This window comes from Macaca thibetana, chromosome 16 (assembly GCF_024542745.1).
Source record: "Macaca thibetana thibetana isolate TM-01 chromosome 16, ASM2454274v1, whole genome shotgun sequence".
In the NCBI taxonomy this organism is placed as follows: Eukaryota; Metazoa; Chordata; class Mammalia; order Primates; family Cercopithecidae; genus Macaca; species Macaca thibetana.
Window position 1 is genome coordinate 16,004,767 of NC_065593.1, and position 21,057 is coordinate 16,025,823.

Sequence of the window (21,057 nt, forward strand, 5' to 3'; positions counted from 1 at the left end):
GATGGAATGGGACAGGTTGAGACAGGAAACCCAATGAGAAGGCCCTTGCCCCACTGCGGGTGAGAGGTGCCAAGGCCACAGAACACCTAACACTTCCAGGTCCCTCTACTCTACTCATTCCTAGTACCTGAAACGTTTCACCCTGTGTTGTTGCAATCTGCCAAACCTCACCCACTGCCGTCAGGGATGAAAACCTAATACTGGTTAATACTCATATATATGCTATAGGGAGTTAAGCATTTCAGCGCTTTAGATAATCTCTTTTAAACAAAAAAGACAAGTATTAGCAATATGTACTATTCACATCAAAAAAGATTTTGCAGACATTGTTTAAAGGTTTATTTTAATGCATTAAATTTGGGAAATACTGGGAAAAAGAACATCTAATTATTTCAGACAGTGAATGAAGCTACAACAGGTTTCAAACAGTGCTACCTATAATGCCATAAAAACAACTGAAAATAAATACTGTCATTTTTATCTAACTTTCACCTAGTTAGATAAAATGAACTTCTCACTTCTCATATGGACAATGTAATTAACTGATGTATGAGTAAGCTAAAATTGTTGACATTGTGTATATAATGACTTTAATTATAGACTCACTATACCTCTTCATTTGATAACTGGGCTGAAGATTCTTCTTGAGTTAAAGCACACACTACTGGTATTTTTATTTCTTCCTCAACATCTGTTTTTTTGTGATCCTTTCTCTTATTGAGTCTCTGTTGTTCATCATCCTCCTAAAAGTTAGGAAGAAAAAAACATATATGTGACCCAAGTAACCTACTTAATAAGTGACATAGTTCTTTAACCATTCAAAACAAATAAGAAAGAACAGAGCATTATGATACAAGAAAACTGGACACTTACGCTTCTTTGTTTATAATCTCATATAAGGGCCTCTGGAAATGACAAAATATTTTAATACTATAAGCACAAACTAAGAACCCTGGTATAAAGAAGAAATCAGGAAGCAGCTTCCAAGAAAAGTATACTGCATAAAGTAAGGCGAAACAAAAGAAAGCAAAACTGACTCTTCAAATGATCCATGAAAAAAAAAAAAAAATTTTTTTTACACAGAACATTCCTTGTGATTACTGTAGAAAATAAATACGAAAAAGTCTGTTTTTGAGACAAGGTCTTGCTCTGACACTCAGGCTAGAATGCAGTGGTGCAAACATGGTTCACTGCAGCCTCGATCTCCTGGGCTCAAGCAATTCTCCCACCTCATCCTCTCATATAGCTGGGATCATAGGCATGTGCCACCACGACTGCCTAATTTTTTTATTTTTTGTAGAGACAGGGTTTCACTTTGTTGCCGAGGCTGGTCTTGAACTCCTGGACTCAAGCAATCCTCCTGCCTCAGCCTCTCGTGTAGCCAGGATCACAGGCATGCACCACCATGCCTGGCTAATTTTTTGGGTTTTTTTGTATAGATGGGATCTCACGCTGTTGTCCTGGCTGGTCTCAAACTCCCAGGCTCAAGAGATCCTCCCGCCTTGGCCTCTCAACGCATTGGGAATACAGGCATGAGACACCACACCCCTCCCAAAAAAGTTTTTATAATGTTACACATCCATTAGAAACATTAACAAATGTATATGAATACAAAAGGAATGATTAAAGTTGATAGAATAATTCATTCAACAAAGATGAGTGAGATACCTTATACCTTAGGAATGATTAAAGTTAACAGAATAATTCACTCAACAAAGATGAGTGAGATATCTTATACCTTCAGTGTACCCTAAAACAGCCTAGTGAGGAGAGACACACACTTACAAGTATGTACAAGGTTATAAAGAAGGAGGAAAAACAATGACTGATTTCATCTGAAGGAACCAGCAAAGGGGGCCCAAAGGAGGTAATACTTCAGCTGAATCTTGAAAGATCAGTAAGGTAAGTTTGCCAGTTGCATGAGAAGAGACAATTAAGGGTTCCAGGGAGAAAGGAAGCACACGCAAAAGACAGAAACATGGAAAAGCAGGCCTATGGGGGAATTCTGTGTAATTTTCTGTGGATGAAAAATGGGCAGGCACAGGAGAAGTAAAAGACACGGAGAAAGAGGTGGTGAGTAAGCACTCAGACTCTGGAATCAGAGATTGTTCAAGCCTCAGATGGGCCATACATTACCTCTCAGCCTGTTCACTACTCTAGAACACAGGAACTGTATAACTGTAGTCCCTACCACTTATGGAGAGTTCAGTTTTTTTTTTTTTTTTTTTTTTGATAAGCACTTGAGATAAAGATTTATACATAAAGCCTTAGCACAATGCTAGCACACAGTAAGAGCTCAATAAATGTTCAAAAGTTTTAAATGATCATCTTAGTAAAGTTTAGACTCTTTTTGTTTTTGTTTTTTTGAGACAGAGTCTCACTCTGTCACCCAGGCTGGAAGGCATGATGCGATCTCAGCTCACTGCAACCTCCGCCTCCCAGGTTCAAGTGATTCTCCTGCCTCAGCTTCCCAAGTAGCTGGGACTCCAGACACGTGCCACCAGACCCGGCTAATTTTTGTATTTTTAGTAGAGACAGGGTTTTGCCATGTTGACCACGCTGGTCTCAGACTCCTGACCTGAGGTGATCCACCCGCCTTGGACTCCCAAAGTGCTGGGATTACAGATGTGAGCCACCGCACCCGGCCACATTTAGACTCTTTTAATGGGCGGCAGGGGAGGCAGGATAAGATCTGTACTTTAGAATCTAAATCCTTATGTCAGGGGGTCGTGGTGGCTCACGCCTGTAATCCCAGTACTTTGGAAGGCTGAAACAGGCAGATCACTAGAGGTCAGGAGTTTGAGACCAGCCTGGGCAACGTGGTGAAACACTGTATCTACTAAAAATACAAAAATTAGCCAGGCGTAGTGGCACACTCCTGTAGTCCCAGCTACTTGGGCAGCTGAGACAGAAGAATCGCTTGAGCCCGAGAGGCGGAGGTTGCAGTGAGCCAAGATTGTGCCACTGCACTCCAGCCTGGGTGACTGGAGTAAAACCCTGTCTCAAAAAAAAAAAAAAAAAATCCTTATGTTGGCTTTGACTACATGTAAGACGAATGAGTCCAAATTAAGAGACAAAAAGGAAATTTAAAAAAGAAGAAACTGGCCGGGCGCGGTGGCTCAAGCCTGTAATCCCAGCACTTTGGGAGGCCGAGACGGGCAGATCACAAGGTCAGGAGATCGAGACCATCCTGGCTAACACGGCGAAACCCCGTCTCTACTAAAAACACAAAAAATTAGCTGGGCGACGTGGCGGCGCCTGTGGTCCCAGCTACTCGGGAGGCTGAGGCAGGAGAATGGCAGGAACCCGGGAGGCGGAGCTTGCAGTGAGCTGAGATCTGGCCACTGCACTCCAGCCTGGGCGACAGAGCGAGACTCCGTCTCAAAAAAAAAAAAAAAAAAAAAAAAGAAACTTTGCAAAACAAAATCTAACCTAAGTCACATAAAGCAATTTGAAATGTTTGACAAGATACTTAGAAAGGCAGGGAACACTTTTACATAGCTATCCTAGGGAAATATCTGCACACATACACAATATGGTCAAGGATTTAGCTGCAACATTATTTGAGATGACAAGAAAAGGGGGACCACCTAGATGCCCACTACAAGGAGAAAGGGTAAATCAATATGGTGCCTCCATGCCACAGTCAAGAGCAAAATACAACGTTGATATGAAAATATATCCAGGATAATGCATATGGGAAATACATACACTTTTTTTTGAGACAAGATCTTGCTTTGTAACCCACAGCTGAAGTGCAATAGTGTGATCACAGCTCACTGCAGCCTCCGCCTCCAGGATCAAGTGTTCTTCCCACCTCAGCCTCCCAAGTAGCTGGAACTACAGGCACGTGCCACCATGCCCAGCTATTTTTTTTTTTTTTTTGAGACGGAGTCTCGCTGTGTCACCCAGGCTGGAGTGCAGTGGCCGGATCTCAGCTCACTGCAAGCTCTGCCTCCCGGGTTTTTACACCATTCTCCTGCCTCAGCCTCCCGAGTAGCCGGGACTACAGGCGCCCGCCACCTCGCCCGGCTAGTTTTTTGTATTTTTTAGTAGAGACGGGGTTTCACCGTGTTAGCCAGGATGGTCTCGAACTCCTGACCTCATGATCCGCCCGTCTCGGCCTCCCAAAGTGCTGGGATTACAGGCTTGAGCCACCGCGCCCGGCCTATTTTTTTTAATTTTTTTATTTTTTGTAGAAACAGAGTCTCACTATATGGCCCAGGCTGGTCTTGACCTCTTGGGCTCAAGCAATCCTCCCGCCTCAGCCTCCCAAAGTGTTGAGATTATAGACGTGAACCACCATGCCCTGCCTAGAATAAATACTTATAGTATAACCATAGTTGTGTAAGAGGAAAACTATACCCTAAATGTGTATCATGAACACACAGAACTGGTTTAGAAGACTCTCTACCAAATGGTAAAACAATCTTCTGACAAGGGGAGGTGTGGGAGATGTTAAGGAAGATTTTTCACTTGATCACTTCATATTTATTTTTTCCACTGTATTTAAAACAAAAAATTATGATAATGTGTAAAAATATATATATATAATTCATGCAATTTAAATAACTAAAAGATAAGGAGAAGACAGGAACCTAAATATGCAGCGCTCTGAACATCTGCCACCTCCTATTACTCAGCCTCTCCATTCATATCATGTCACCTAGTAGAGCTTTTAGAGCAGGGTGTCCAATCTTTTGGCTTCCCTGGGCCACACTGAAGAAGAACTGTCTTGGCTACACACAAAATACACTAACACTAACGACAGCTGATGAGCTAAAACAAACAAACAAACAAAAAAAGATTGCAAAAGAAATCTCATAATGTTTTAACAAAGTTTACAAATTTCTGTTGGGTTGCATTCAAAGCCAAGGGCTGCAGGTTGGACAAGCTTGTTTTACAGCAATGTCACCCAAGACTTGGCCTGGACTGATAAAACCCAGGAGCACTGGGAGAACTGGTCAGCAGGGGAGAGAAAGATTTTCTCCGAAGTATGCACTGCTGCATCCTGCAGTCACTGAAGACCATTTCTAAATCAGTTTCCCCACCCCCTAGAGGAGGCCATTTCTAAAGATGAAAAACAAAGCCCCTCAAATGTAGCTGTTATGTTTTTAAAAGTGGCATATATCACCTTGTTGCAGCTTAAGTCAGTCTCTAATACACATAAGGTAATGCAATCACATGTGGTGGGGGACATTACTGACAAGGCAAATCAGACCTCAAAACTTCTATTCACCTGATCTTTCTTCTTCAGTTCTTCAACTTGTCGGAGCTGTTCTGAAGTTAGCACAATCTCCATTCGCTGCATGTCTCTCATCAGTAAACGCTGAGATTCCAGAAACTGGTCATTGGCCTTCTGCCACGTATGCTTTAACTGGTTGTGTTGTTGTCGCTCTTGCTCCAAGAGATGGCAAACTGTTTAGGAACCCCCCACCACAAATCAAAAACACTGAATTTTAATGTAGGCAATTTCTTTAGCACAGGGCTCCTAGCCAGGTCTGACCAATGGTCCACATCTCTAGGATTCTATTCTTAGCTGGACCAAGGGGCAACCTATCCCCACATCATCTCTTTAAAGCAGAGTCTCCCAAAGTGGACTCCTAGGAACACAGCAAAGAAAGATTTCTGTGCTTAGTAAAGTCTTAGAAACTTCAGGTTAAAGGGATAAATTTTTTATTATTATTATTATTATTATTATTATTATTTTGCAAAGGCTCCTCCATAATTAAATAAATTTTTAAAGATTTCTTTACTGCAGGACTTTGAACTCCGGGTCTTAATTATGTCTATGTTTTCTTGGAAGGTGATATATAATATAACCTTTCCTAAATCTATTTGGCAAAAGAAAAAAAAAACTTTTCACAGTACAACTCAAATAACAAGTATTCTAGAGAATATACTTTGGGAAACATTGCTCCAAAGGCCAAAGGTGGAATAAACACTCCTAATTGTGTTTAATACATTCTGATAAATCTGTTATCCAGAAGTCCTCACTGGGTCTGGTTAATATAGACTTCTTATGACAGGTCAAGGAATCATTGTAAAATGTATGTGTTGTTGATACTCATCAGCTCAGCCATCTTCTACTGAAAAGAGAGGAGGTAGCATGATCCATCTACCCATCTACCAAGTCAGAAACCCAAGACAGCTCATACTTCTGACTTTTCCTCACCCCAACATATTCAGCTATGACAGAGACCTGCTAATTCAGCCTCCTCTGCAATATGATACATCTATCTTCTGGCTTCTGCCTTAGACCAGCGCTTATGACTTAAACAACTACAACAGAGGCCCCTTTTTCATTCTTCTGCCCTCAGTCTTGCCCTCCCTATTCTATTCACCACAGTGCTATTAGATTGAACTTTCTAAAATGCAAAACAAATATTACCACTCTCCAGTCAAAAACCCTTCACTGAACCCAGACACAAAAAGGCACATATTACAAAATCCCATTCACATCAAAGTCCAGAACAGGCAAGTCCACAGAGATAGAAAGGAGATTAGTGGTTGCCAAGGGCTGGAGGTAAGACATAGGAAGTGACAGTAAATGGGTACAGGATTTCTTTTTGAGGTAATGAAAATGTTTTGGAAGTAGACAGTGGTGATAGGGCACAATTTTGTGAATATATTAAAAACTACTGAATTGTATACTTTAACGAGTGAACTTTATGGCATGCAAATTTTATCTTAATAAAACTATTATTTCAGAGAAAATAGGCTGGGCACAGTGGCTCATGCCTGTAATCCCACCACTTTGGGAGGCTGAGGTGGGTGGATCACGAGGTCAGGAGATCAAGACCATCCTGGCTAACACAGTGAAACCCCATCTCTACTAAAAATACAAAAAAAATTAGCCGGGCGTGGTGGCACACACCTGTAGTTCCAGCTACTTGGGAGGCTGAGGCAGGAGAGTGGCATGAACCCAGGAGGCGGAGCTTGCAGTGAGCCGAGATCGCACCACTGCACTCCAGCCTGGGTGACAAGGGCAAGACTCCATCTCAAAAAAAAAAAAAAAAAAAAAAAAAAAAAAAAAAAAAAAAAAACACACACAAAGGAAATAAAAAAACCTTCAGAGGCTCCGAACTGCCCAGATGATCAAGTCCAATATTCTTAGCATAAAACCTCTATGTACTGGTCTGTTTCTACTGCTCCAATCTCACATTTTGCCCATTGCCTCTTGTATTCTAATTGTGCTGAACTGCTTTTCTTAGACTTCCTTACCTAACTGCATCACATGCAAATGACCTTGAATGCCATGCTTCTGAGTACCTGACAAGCACCTACCCACCTTCCAAAACTCCACTTAAGGACAACTTCTTTTAAGAAGCCTATCTGGGCCAGGCGTGGTAGCTTACACCTGTAATCCCAGCACTTTGGGAGGCCGAGGCAGGTGGATCACCTGAGGTCGGGAGTTTGAGACCGGCCTGACCAACATGGAGAAACACCCCATCTCTAATAAAAATACAAAATTAGCCAGGCGTGGTGGCACATCCTATAATCCCAGGTACTCGGGAGGCTGAAGCAGGAGAATCACTTGAACCCAGGAGGTGGAGGTTGCGGTGAGCTGAGATCGCACCATTGCACTCCAGCCTAGGCGACAAGAACGAACCTCCATCTCAAAAAAAAGACTCTATTTTTTATTGTGAGTGTTTCAGTATGGAAATTACTCCACGTCCTTCCTCATTTTAATTAACCTTCTCAGGTCAGGTACTTTTCTCTTTTTTTTTGAGACAGAGTCTTGCTCTGTCGCCCAGGCTGGAGTGCAGTGGCTGGATCTCAGCTCACTGCAAGCTCCGCCTCCTGGGTTCACACCATTCTCCTGCCTCAGCCTCCCGAGTAGCTGGGACTACAGGCGCCCGCCACCTCGCCCGGATAGTTTTTTGTATTTTTTAGCAGAGACGGGGTTTCACCGTGTTAGCCGATGGTCTCGATCTCCCGATCTCGTGATCCGCCGTCTCGGCCTCCCAAAGTGCTGGGATTACAGGCTTGAGCCACCGCGCCCGGCCAACCTTCTCAGGTACTTTTCAAGGGTTATTAGGAAGGTTTGATAGTCTCAATAATTTACATTATTTCTGGAAGTGTTAGAGGGACATAGTTTAAACTGAACTAGTTCTTTTGGACACCTTTAAGAATATGAGTGTCTTTTTATTGCAATAGCACACTTGGAAACTGTTTCCTGAAGGCCAAAACTTTACTCAAAGTTTGGGTTATTTTAATAATATTTTAGTGGGGAAAGAATGTGCCCCTGGAAAACAGAGTCAATTTCTGTATCACTCTGCTACCAGACTAGTGAAATCAAAACTGTCCCTTAAAAACAGGACAGTACTTGGGGCCTCCAGAATACACTCTCTGCCCTTTCCAATTTTAACTTTTGCTAATACACCTCCATCAAAATGAGTGTGGGGGGAAAAGTAATTTACGGAGACATTCCCAGCTTTATTATCTTTCTGCCCAAAGTTCATGCCTGGTGAAGCTGGGTTTTTTGTTTTTTGTTTTTTTTGAGATGAAGTCTCACTCTGTCACCCAAGCCAGAGTGCAGTGGTGTGAGCTCGGCTCACTGCAACCTCTGCCTCCTGGGTTCAAGTGATTCTTGTGCCTCAACCTCCCGAGTAGCTGAGATAACAGGTGTGCATCACCACATCTGGCTAATTTTTGTTTTCTCAGTAGAGACAGGTTTTCGCCATGTTGGCCAGGCTGGTCTCGAACTCCTGACCTCAGGTGATCTGCCCGCCTTGGCCTCCCAAAATGCTGGAATTATAGGAGTGAGCGCTGCCTTGTAAAGTTATTACTGAGGTCATGAAGGAAAATCCATAATTTCAGGTTTGCATGAGTGCATTTAAACCAACTGTAATGCTTAAATTGAATCACTAACATGTTGCATTGTTATTTTAAGATTTGTCATTGTTATTAGTCAACATCAATTTAACTTATATGGTTCTTAGAGACAAAGATAAAAATATACAGAATATTTATTTACCTTCATGCAATTCTTTCCGCAGTTTCTCAGCATCTTCCTGTAGAACAGATTTCTGAGTATTCAAAACAGCTACATACATCTCTAGATCAGTCCTACAAGATTTCTCAGCTTCCAGATAATGATTCAGTTCTTTAACCTGAAAAAAGATGCAATTCCATTAAACTGAAATTTACAACAGTTTCTATCTTAGATACAAAATGATGGTAAGTTCTGGCTATGCCTTAAAAAAAACTGACACTTTTACATCTACATTTTACATCTACAAAAATTACCATTTATAATTTTTAATTATAAAATAATATAGAAAACTGGGAAAATAACATAATTAATAGATGTCATCCATAATCATACCACCAGAATAAAATATACAATTGAGATTTCACATAACAGTTTTGTCCCTTGCTTTTCAAAAACGTAGTTCCAATTTGTATTCCCACAGCAACATATGCATGTGTCTGTTTTAGCCATAATAGTAACACCAGGTATGTTTTGCTTTTTTAAATTGATAATTTCTAAGGACAAAAATGATACCATACACTTTTAAGTTTGCTTTCCTTTTATTTCTGGTGAGGGAATTCCAAATGTAAATTTATATATTTAATGTATAAAGACATTTTCACAGATACATATACTTATGGAAGTGAAAAAGAGGAAATTATGATGGAACAAATAACTAGTCTCACATTGTAATGACTTAAAGGCAAATGCAGAATACTTTTTAAAATCACATCTTGCCCAGGCATGTTGGCTCATGCCTGTAATCCTAGCACTTTGGGAGGCAAAGGTGGGCAGAATGCTTGAGTTCAGGAGTTTGAGACTAGCCTGGGAAACATGGAGAAACCCTGTTTCCAAAAAATAATAATAAAACCACATCTTTTAAAAACAATGCTTTATTTCTGTTGATCAATTAAGTGTAATACTCAAAATAGTAACAATATAGTCTAATATAGGAAAGTTATAACCAAAAAAAATTAATTCTTCCCCAGAAAATCAAGGATTATGTCACTTTAACCTGTCACATAAATTGTCCATTCTAAATTCTAACCTTTCAGTTAACTTTCAACTTTTTCTAATGGTTATATCTAATATCACATTCAAAGTCCTTTTCATGCCCTTTATCTTCCTATTTCTTCAAACTTAAAATGGTTTCTCTGTTTTCAGTTATCTTTACTTCTAGGCCATCATGCAATAATAGTCAAAGATTTAAATGACTATGTAAGCAATCATTTGATGCTTCACTGAAGGCTGACAGTCCAGCACGTGATATGAACAAAGAATGGTAAAGTCGCAACTATCGTGAAATGCTTTCTCTGACACCTGAAGACGGGGGTAATTCAGCTGATGGTAAAAGAGTCCATATGGCAGATTTAAAATGGTGGTATATAACCCACTAACTCTACCAGTTATTATTTTTTGGGATAAACATTTGGTTTAATTAATAATGAATTTCTAATATTTGAAAACTACTGAGCAGGACTCTGAGTAACTTTGAATTACTTTGAGTTCCATACCCTGTAATGACCAAAACCAAAAACAAATGGACATCTACAAGAAGCCAGGGGACAAGGAGAGGGTGCACACCAACCACTGAAAGTTACCTATTCGGGAAAATGTACATGGTATTAGGATCTATGCAGGAGAAAGTACAGAGAAGCAACAAGGGCCATAAGAAACCAGAAACAGTCACCTGGGAGTACAATTTGACAACAGTGCCTTGAACGGAAATTCACATACACCAGTCGTCGGTGAATGCGACAGATTTCTCTGTAGCACTTACAACCCGGTTAGGGTAAAATGGTGTCCCACTTTGATTTACATTTCCCCAATTTCTAGTGTGGTTGAATGTTGAATATCTTTTCACATGCCTTGACTATTCTGGTTTCCTCTTTTGTTCAATGACTGAGCATACACTTTACCTGTTTGTTTTTTTCTTTTTTTTTTTTTTCTTTTTTTTTTTTTTTTTTTTTTTTTTTACAGAGACCGAGTCTCAATTTGTCGTCCAGGCTGGAGGGCGGTGCCGCAATCTCAGCTCACTGCAACCTCAACCTCCAGCTCCTGGGTTCAAGCAATTCTCATGCCTCAGCCTCCCAAGTAGCTGGGATTACAAGTGTGTGCCACCTGGCTATACTTTACCTGTTTTTCTTTTTTCTTTTGAGACGGAGTCTCGCTCTGTCACCCAGGCTGGAGTGCAGTGGCACGATTGCGGCTCACTGCAAGCTCCGCCTCCCGGGTTCACGCCATTCTCCTGCCTCAGCCGCCCGAGTAGCTGGGACTGCAGGCGCCGCCACCTCGCCCGGGTAATTTTTTGTATTTTTAGTAGAGACGAGGTTTCACCTCATTAGCCAGGATGGTCTCCATCTCCTGACCTCGTGATCCGCGCGCCTCGGCCTCCCAAAGTGCTGGGATTACAGGCGCAAGCCACCGCACTTGGCCACTTTACCTGTTTTTCTTCAGAATTATTTGTCACTTGTGGACTTGGCAATTTCGAGAGTGTCTCGCTCTGTTGCTCTGGCTGGAGTGCAGTGGCGCAACCTAGGCTCACTGCAGCCTCCATCTCCCGGGTTCAAGCAATTCTTGTGTCTCAGCCTCCCAAGTAGCTGGGACTATAGGCACCCGCCACCACGCCTGGCTAATTTTTTGTATTTTTAGTAGAGACGGTTTCTCCATGTTGCCCAGGCTGGTCTCAAACTCCTGGTCTCAAGCAATCTAAGTACTGGGATTACAGGTGTAAGCCACTGTGTCCAGCCAACTTAGCAATTTTTATTATTATTTTGGATATTAATATTTTGTCAGTTAAGAGGTACTGATATCTTCTTATAGTCTGTAGCTTCTCTTTTCAACTTTTTGTATTAATAGTATCTTTTAACAAAGAACTTTATAATGTAGCTAAACTTGCCAGTTTTCCTTTCACAGTCAGTATTTTTGTCTTAAGAAACCTTGGGGCGGGGCGCGGTGGCTCAAGCCTGTAATCCCAGCACTTTTGGAGGCCAAGGTGAGTGGATCACATGAGGTCAGGGGTTCGAGATCAGCCTGGCCAACAACATGACAAAACCCCGTTTCCACTAAAAATACAAAAATTAGCCAGGTGCAGTGGCCCAGGCCTGTAATCCCAGCTACTCGAGAGGCTGAGGCAGGAGAATTGCTTGAAACTGGGAGGCGGAGGTTGCAGTGAGCCAAGATTGTGCCACCGTACTTCACCCTAGGTGACACAGCAAGACTGACTCCAAAAAAAAAAAAAAAAAAAAGAAATCTTTTTGAAGACAAGGTGGAGAGAGTGGGCCTACCTATCAGATAGTACGACTTGCAGTCAAGCTACTATAATTAAGATAGTTTGTTACCGGTTTAGGAATAAACCTGTCGCCCAGGCTGGAGTGCAGTGGCGCAATCTCGGCTCACTACAACTTCCACCTCCTGGGTTCAAGTGATTCTGGTGCCTCAGTCCCAAGTAGCTGGGACTCCAGGCAAGCACCACCATATCTGGCTAATTTTTGTATTTTTTGTAAAGAAAGAGTTTCACTATGTTGTGCTGGCTGGTCTTGAACTCCTAAGCTCAAGCAATCCGCCCACCTCAGCCTCCCAAAGTGCTAGGATTACAGGCATGAGCCACCGCACATGGCCAGATAATAACTTATGTATTATTATTTTTTTTTTTGAGACAGAGTTTCACTTGTCGCCCAGGCTGGAGTGCAATGGTGAGATCTTGGCTCCCTGCAACCTCCACCTCCCAGGTTCAAGCGGTTCTCCTGCCTCAGCCTCCCAAGTAATTGGAATTACAGGCGGATGCCTGGCTAATTTTTGTATTTTTAGTAGATGCAGGGTTTCTTTTTTTTTTTTTGAGACAGAGTCTCCCTCTGTCGCCCAGGCTGGAGTGCAGTGGCAGAATTTCGGCTCACTGCAAGCTCTGCCTCATGAGTTCATGCCATTCTCCTGCCTCAGCCTCCCAAGTAGCTGGGACTACAGGCGCCCGCCACCATACCCAGCTAATTTTTTGTATTTTTAGTAGAGACGGGGTTTCACCATGTTAGCCAGGATGGTCTCGATCTCCTGACCTCGTGATCCACCAGCCTCGGCCTCCCAAAGTGCTGGGATTACAAGCGTTAGCCACCATGCCCAGCCAAGTAGAGGCAGGGTTTCACCACATTGGCCAGGCTGGTCCCGAATTCCTGACCTCAGGTGATCCACCTGCCTTGGCCTCCCAAAGTGCTGGCATGGCAGGTGTGAGCCACCGCACCCAGCCAAAAAGGGTATTTTTTAACAATCCATTCTTCCCCCACTGATCTGTAATGCCACCTGTCATATATCAAATTTACACATATATGTAGGTCTATTTCTGGGCTGTTTTATTGATCCATCTGTTTATCCCTAAACCAGTAACAAACTATCTTAATTATAGTAGCTTTACTGAGGTCCTACTATCTGATAGGTAGGCCAAGTCTCCTCATCTTGTCTTCAAAATTTTGCTAAGTATATTTCTGTTCCTTTATTTCTCTATATGAAGTCTATTTCTAGAACTGAATTAATCAAGCTCCTTATTAAACCCTGTTGAATTCTGAGTAAAATTTAAAAATTTGGGGATACAAATGGGTTTTTTTTTTTTCTTTGAGACGCAGTCTCGCTTTATCGCCCAGGCTAGAGTGCAGTGGCACGACCTCAGCTCACTGCAACCTCTGCCTCCTGGGTTAAAGCAATTCTCCTGCCTCAGCCTCCTGAGTAGCTGGGCTTCCGCCACCATGCTCAGCTAATTTTTGTACTTTTAATAAAGAGACCGGGTTTCGCCATGTTGGCCAGGCTTGTCTCAAACTCCTAACCTCAGGTGATCCCCCTACCTTGGCCTCCCAAAGTGCTAGGTTACAGGTGTGAGCCACCGCACCTGGCCCAATGCTCTATCTTTTCATTCAGGAAAATACACAGATTCAGGTCCTCATTTATGATGTAGTCTCTAAGGACCCTGCCCATCTTTGTTTAGCTATATTGGTAGGTAACTAGTTTTTTTTTTTTTTTTTTTTTAAACTCTTATGAATAGGATCAATCTTTCTCCCCCCACTGCATTCTTCAACTGGCGCACAGAAAAACAACTATTTTTGTATGTTGATTTTGTTAGAACAACTTTCAAATTGTTGAACTCTTATTAAGTCTAACTATCTGTTGTACATTCCCTGGTTTCTTTATATAGACAATTGAATCAGTCTCGTAGCTTTCTTTCCAGTTCTTATACCTCATTTCTGAATTACTGGGCATGGGTCTGCCCCAGAATGTTCCCATCATTAACGGTAAGGCTGCTAAATATTCATCCTTAACTATGTTTGCTAAAGGTTTAATAGCCCCTTACTAAGTTATTGTGGTTAAATTTCTCAAATACTTTTCTGAATCCAAGACGAATATGCTGTTCTTCTCCAATGATTTTATGTGTACATTGCAATAATAGATTTTCTGATAAATTTCTGGGAATAAACCCTACTTAGTCATGATGTATTTCTCCCCGTTTATTTTAGCTACAATGCTGAAAATTTTAGCTTCTGTATTCCTGAGACAGATCGGTAATTTTTTCTCATACTACCTTTCTATGTGTTTGTTCACTTGTAGTGAAGATCTACTAGTCTCATAAAATGATTTGGAGAGCTTTCTCTCTTTTTGTATTCCCTGAGATTTTGTAAAATATAAGAATTTGCTCTTTCCAGAAAGTCTGGAAAAACTTACCTGTAAAACCAACAGTTTAATGTCTTTCGGTGAGAGGAGTCAACAGACAATAAGATTTTTTACTCTAGATCCACTTTCTTTAATAATTACTGACTACCTTAGCTTTCCTGTTTTGGAACAATTTTGGCTAACTATCTTTTATTAGAAATTTTTTTTCATCTGTTTTCAAATTTATTTGTGTGACATTGTTTATAGTACTTGTTGTTTTTAAATTTCTACTGATTTGTAGTTATGTCCTCTGTTTTTTTTTTGTTTTTAAGACAGGCTCCCTTGCCCAGGCTGGTGTGCAGTGGCACCATCATGGCTCACCACAGCCTCAACCCCTTGAGCTCAAGTGATCCTTCTGCCTCAGCCTCACAAAGTGCTAGGATTACAGGCATAAGCCTCCCCACTTGGCCTCACTTCTGATTTCTCTTTTTTGGTTTTCATTTTTTCTGATCAGTCTTACTAGAGATTTGTGTATAGGTTTTCCATTTCTTCATTATACTGATATTCTCTATTGTTCTTTTGCTTTTCTATTTCACAAATTTATATTATTTATATTATTCATTTCCATTTATTTTCAGTCTTTTTTTTTTTTTTTGAGACAGAGTTTTGCTCTTGTTGCCAAGGTTGGAGTGCAATGGCAATATCTCAGCTCACTGCAACCTCTGCCTCCCGGGTTCAAGCAATTCTCCTGCCTCAGCCTCCCCAGTAGCTGGGATTATAAGCGCCTGCCACCATGCCCAGCTAATTTTTTGCATTTTTAGCAGAGATGGGGTTTCACTATGTTGGCCAGGCTGGTCCCGAAGTCTCCTGACCTCAGGCGATCCACCCACCTAAGCCTCCCAAAGTGCTGGGATTACAGGCATGAGCCACTGTGCCTGGCTCAATTTGTACTTTTTTTTTTTTAAGATCTGGCATTATTCACATCATTCTAAATATTTTGTAATTACTTTTTCCATGAGTATTTTTTTCATGTCCAGGCATTTTAACTATCATTTTAATGTAAATAACTGAATAACCCATAGTTACAGAATTGGGTCTGTGTAACCTCAATTCTAAGATAATGTATCTAAAAATAACTACACCTTGTCCCAGATACTATCCTAAATGTTTATAGGTATTAATTTACATGTTCCTCATAATAGCCATATGGTGGCTATTATAGGAATTTATATGTTCCTCATAATAGCCACATGGCGACTATTAAGGTGGGCTTATTATCCCCATTTCACAGTTGAGAAAATCAAAGCACAGTATGATTAAGTAATTTACCCAAGGTAACCCAGGCTACCAAATGCTGAGCTTTTAACTATTATGTTCTAGTACTGTATGTGATACTATCTTGTTCTTGGATACCAAGTTCTGTGTGTCAACTACAACTAAATTATTAACCTGATAGTTCAAAATGTCTATAGCTCTACTAATAATTTTTTCTGATTATATTCTCTAAAGGTCAATTTTAATCTGCTACTGTATTTGTGAAAGTCAGTTTCTTCTTGTAATTGTCATTATTAGTTCATGCATTTCATGACTATGTAAAGTGCATTCAAGTTCATGACTATTAATATCTTACTTATGAACTGTTTTTTAGATAGGATCCTTCTTTATCTCTATTAGTGGCTTTTCCCCCTTATCCTATCTTTGTGATACTACACTCGCTATAGCAGCTTTCTTTTGGTTCGAATTTACATGGTATATTTTTATTCCTTTATTTTCAATCTTTTTTCTTTTCTTTTTTTTTTTTGAGATGGAGTCTCATCTGTTGCCCACGCTGGAGTGCAGTGGTGCAGTCTCAGCTCACCGCAACAACCTCCACCTCCCGGGTTCAAGAAATTCTCCTGCCTCAGCCTCCCAAACAGAAGGGACTACAGGCGTGTGCCACCATGCCTGGCTAATTTTTGTATTTTTAGTAGAGACAGGGTTTCACCATGTTGGCCAGGCTGGTCTCGAACTCCTGACCTCAGGTGATCCACCCACCTCGGCCTCCCAAAGTGCTGGGATTACAGGCATGAGCCACCGCGCCCGGCCTTCCTTTAAGACAGAGTCTCACTCTATCACCTAGGCTGGAGTGCAGCGGCATGATCATGGCTCACTGCAACCTCAACCTTTTAGGTTGAAGTAATTCTCCCATCTCAGCCTCTCAAGTAGATGGGACCACAGGCTCACACCACTATGCCTGGCTAATATTTTCAATCTTACCTTGTAGTTTGATTTTAGGCATAGCTCTTACAAGTAATATAGTTAGATTTTTACAATCCAATGTGATAATCTCTTTTTTTTTTTTTTTTTTTTTTTTTTTTTTTTTTTTGAGACGGAGTCTCACGCTGTTGCCCAGGCTGGAGTGCAGTGGCGCGATCTCGGCTCACTGCAAGCTCCGCCTCCCGGGTTCCCGCCATTCTCCTGCCTCAGCCTCCTGAGTAGCTGGGACTACAGGCGCCCGCCACCGCGCCCGGCTAATTTTTTGTATTTTTAGTAGAGACGGGGTTTCACTGTGGTCTCGATCTCCTGACCTTGTGATCCGCCCGCCTCGGCCTCCCAAAGTGCTGGGATTACAGGCTTGAGCCACCGCGCCCGGCCGATAATCTCTTTTAAACATAGGTATCAGTTTACATTTACCAAGACTATTGATAAATTCCCATTTATTTTTATATTGTTTTTGCTTATTCTCTCACTGCTTCTTTTGTTCCTACTTTCTTCCTTTTTTTGGGTGTGGGGAACAGGGTCTCATTCAGTCACCCAGTCTAGAGTGCCAGTTCACTGTAGTCTCAAACTCCTGAGCTCAAGTAATCCTCCCATCTCAGTCTCCAAGTAGGTGGGACAACAGGCATGCACCACCACGTCTGGCTAATTTTCTGAAAATTTTTTGTAGAGACGGGAGTCTCACTATGTTGCCCAGGCTGGTCTTAAATTCCTGGGTGCAAGCAATTCTCCTGCCTTGGCTTCCTGAAGTATTGGGATTACAGGTGTGAGCCACAACACCTGGCCTGTTCCCACTTTAATTCTTTTGCTGTGTCTTTATGGCCAACAAATTCAGCAATACCATAGCTACATTATCTCTAAAACATCAATGCTGGAGCTGCCATCAGAAAACAAGGTCAACTTTGAACAGTTTATTTTCCTTAATAGGAAAATGAATGAGACGGGGTCTCATTTTCTTAAGAAAATGAACACTAACTTTGTGACAAAGCAGCCACTTGTGATAAAACACCATTATTGTGATTATTTTCAATGTCCGTAAGAGCAAAACCATCTCAAAGCAGTTTTTTTATTTAATTTATTTATTACTTTTTTTTTTTTTTGAGATGGAATTTCGCTCCTGTTGCCCAGGCTGGAGCACAATGGCGCAATCTCGGCTCACTGCAACCTCCGCCACCCGGCTTCAACTGATTCTCCTGCCTCAGTCTCCTGAGGCTGGGAGTAGCCGGGACTACAGTCATGGGCCACCATGACTAATTTGTATTTTTAGTAGAGATGGGGTTTCTCCATGTTGGTCAGACCGGTCTCGAACTCCCAACCTCAGGTGATCCGCCCGCCTCAGCCTCCCAAAGTGCTGGGATTACAGGCATGAGCCACCGTGCGTGGCAGTTTTTTGCATTGTAAATAAAGATTCTTAAGATGCATAGTCTAAATTACAGGGTTTTTTCCCCTATTACTGATTCTAATTTTGTTCATGGTACTCGGGCAGAATCTTGGGTTTCAAGCAAATGGATTACAATGTTTCATAACCTTTGAGGCCTCCAGCTCTTTAATTTTGTCTTCAGCCTCTGTCAGTTTATCCTTCAAAGCTGCAATTTCCTTTTCCATTGGCATCACAACAGACCGAAGTTTCTCAGCATCTTCTTGGGCCTATGGTTAAAAAGAATTAAATGCCACGACTTATTCATTTACTGCTTTCCTAAGAAACTCTAACTCTTCCATTTGCTAAAACTTAGTATGTAACAAGTAACTCGACCAGGCACTATATTAACATTCACAAAACTGAATTAATGTCTAACTTTCAAATACTGCATTACTTTGAATGTCAAGGTATAATTGAAGTTTTCCCAAATATTCTATTTAGAATTTGGGAATGGGAAAACTGATTGACTAAAACAAATTTGACTTGTTAATCAATTAAGAAAATATCCAATATATAAAAGGAAATACACATAATAAATTTTTTTTTTTTTTTTTTGAGACGGAGTCTCGCTCTGTCGCCCAGGCTGGAGTGCAGTGGCGCGATCTCGACTCATGCAAGCTCCGCCTCCCAGGTTCACGCTATTCTCCTACCTCAGCCTCCTGAGTACCTGGGACTACAGGCACCCGCCACCACACCCGGCTAATTTTTTTTATTTTTAGTAGAGACAGGGTTTCAGTGTTAGCCAGGATGGTCTCCATCTCCTGACCTCATGATCAACCCGCCTCGGCCTCCCAAAGTGCTGGGATTACAGGCGTGAGCTACCGCGCCCAGCCCATAATGATTTTTTAAATTCCTGGGTTACTAAGTTCATGAGACAATAATTTCTTATGAATAATGAAAGGGCTGATTATATTTTAAACACCCAAAATAGAATAATGTGTTTTCCAAAATGTTAGAAAATTATGTTGCTATAAAAAGGCCTCCATCCAATTAAACAGAGTACTTTAAATATTATTTTACTTTTACCATCTAAATGAAACAAACCCAAAGAATGACCCTTAAAACTATCAGTTTTCCAAAGTCCATTCTCAAAAACATGGATTAAAAGGAACCAACTTACATAAACTAGTAAACTGGTGAGAAAACGAATTTTCATTTCTCATATATACATACACTTACACGCAGAGAAACAAAGGCAGGCTCAAAAAGTTGGCTTTTTTCCTTCTAGAGAAACTGAAAACCTAATTCACTGAATTTAAATGGGTGCAAACTTATTCTAAGTTGTGCACGATAGGGAAAAATATCATAAATGCCCAAACGTGAGGTGGATTTTCCCCAAAACACATATCCCTCAAAAAACAGGGGTTCAGATTCACTTTGTTTTCAGGTCCTTACAAAGTCATCATTTATTTTATTTTGAATTAAATACTACTTGGAAAAGACAAGTTAAAATATCTCAGTCAAGGCTAGTTTAGGATGCTGATAAAGGTCATCTGATAAAAAACAACAGGGAAAAAGAAGGAGGGAGGAAGCAAAGAATTGATCACAAATCAAGTTATTTATTAATATAAATATGACTTCACAATTCCAAGTGCTGAATGTCATCATAAACAAAACCTTTAAAGAGCACTTTTAAAAATGACAGAAAAGTCATTAAAAACAAGGAAAATCTGAGAAACTGTCACAGCCAAGAGGAACCTAAGGAGATATGACTAAATGCAATGTGGTATCCTGGATGGGATCCTAGAACAGAAAAAAAAAGGACATTAGGTAAAAACTAATGCAATCTGAATACAAAAATGGACTTAGGTAATAAGAATAAATTGATACGGGCTTATTAGCTGTGACAAATGTACCATGCTAATGTAAAACATTAACAACAGGGGAAACTAGGCATGGAGTATATAGGAACTATCTTCCCAATTTTTCAGATAATCAAAAACAGTTCTAAAAAAATAAAAGATTGTGGAAATCATGAATACACATACATTTGAAGAATGAACTAAGAAATAAGAACCAAAAAGGCATGATAAATTCAATTGAAAAGAAAAATCAATTACTAATTATTTTATATAATGTGATTTTAAATATGGGTATGCATATAAAATAATGTAAAAGTTCATTTAAACTGGCTCAAAAGCTTTTAATATTTTCTCAATGATAAAATGTCTCACTTTACATTTAGTTGCCTTATGTTCAAGTATTATATGGTATTATGTTCAAGCATATGTGGTATATAATGTGTGGTACACAGAAACCAAAGGACACTGAGAAAGAAGGAAAACTAACATCTATTCTAGAACTTCGCTTTAGACACAGTCATCAAGCAACAACATCCACTCAACTGATACTTAGGAATTCAAGCACCTATCTCCTAGACACTATGCTAAGCATTTAGGATATACAAATAAAAAACAAGCACATGTTCCCCCGAATCTATTAAAAAAAAAAGAGAGAGAGAGAGAAAGAGAAACTCTTGCCTTCACAGAGCTTATATTTTAGCAAGGAAAGAAAGACAGTAAACAATAAACACAACAGGTGAACTCTGTATAGTGTAAGGAAATACGTGCTATGGAAAGAGAAAAACTAGAGAAGGATAAGGGAGACGAGAGTAGTGACAGGCGGCAGAGGGAAGTTGGCAGGCTGCGATGTTAAATGGCAGGTGGTCGGGATAAAGCCCATGAAGTAGTGACATTTGATCAAAACTTTGAAGAAGATGACAGAGTTAGCCACAGATACAACATTATTTAGTACTATGTTTAGGTCTATGTCCAAA

At 40.7% G+C, this 21,057-nt stretch overlaps 1 protein-coding gene across 2 annotated transcripts in view; it reads right to left on the reverse strand.

Annotated features, from left to right (window-relative positions):
* Nucleotides 1–21,057, reverse strand: part of RABEP1 (rabaptin, RAB GTPase binding effector protein 1) — a 105,920-nt gene that overhangs the window by 28,704 nt on the left and 56,159 nt on the right. Inside the window, exons 5-8 of one of the 2 annotated variants that reach the window (XM_050765280.1) lie at nt 18,389–18,508; nt 8,981–9,116; nt 5,240–5,418; nt 612–743 (exon numbers count right to left, since the gene is read on the reverse strand). In XM_050765280.1, coding sequence (XP_050621237.1) covers nt 612–743; nt 5,240–5,418; nt 8,981–9,116; nt 18,389–18,508 — 567 coding nt within the window. Of the gene's footprint in view, nt 1–611; nt 744–5,239; nt 5,419–8,980; nt 9,117–18,388; nt 18,509–19,820; nt 20,025–21,057 lie in introns of those variants that run through there. The other variant, XM_050765281.1, reaches the window with a different exon arrangement.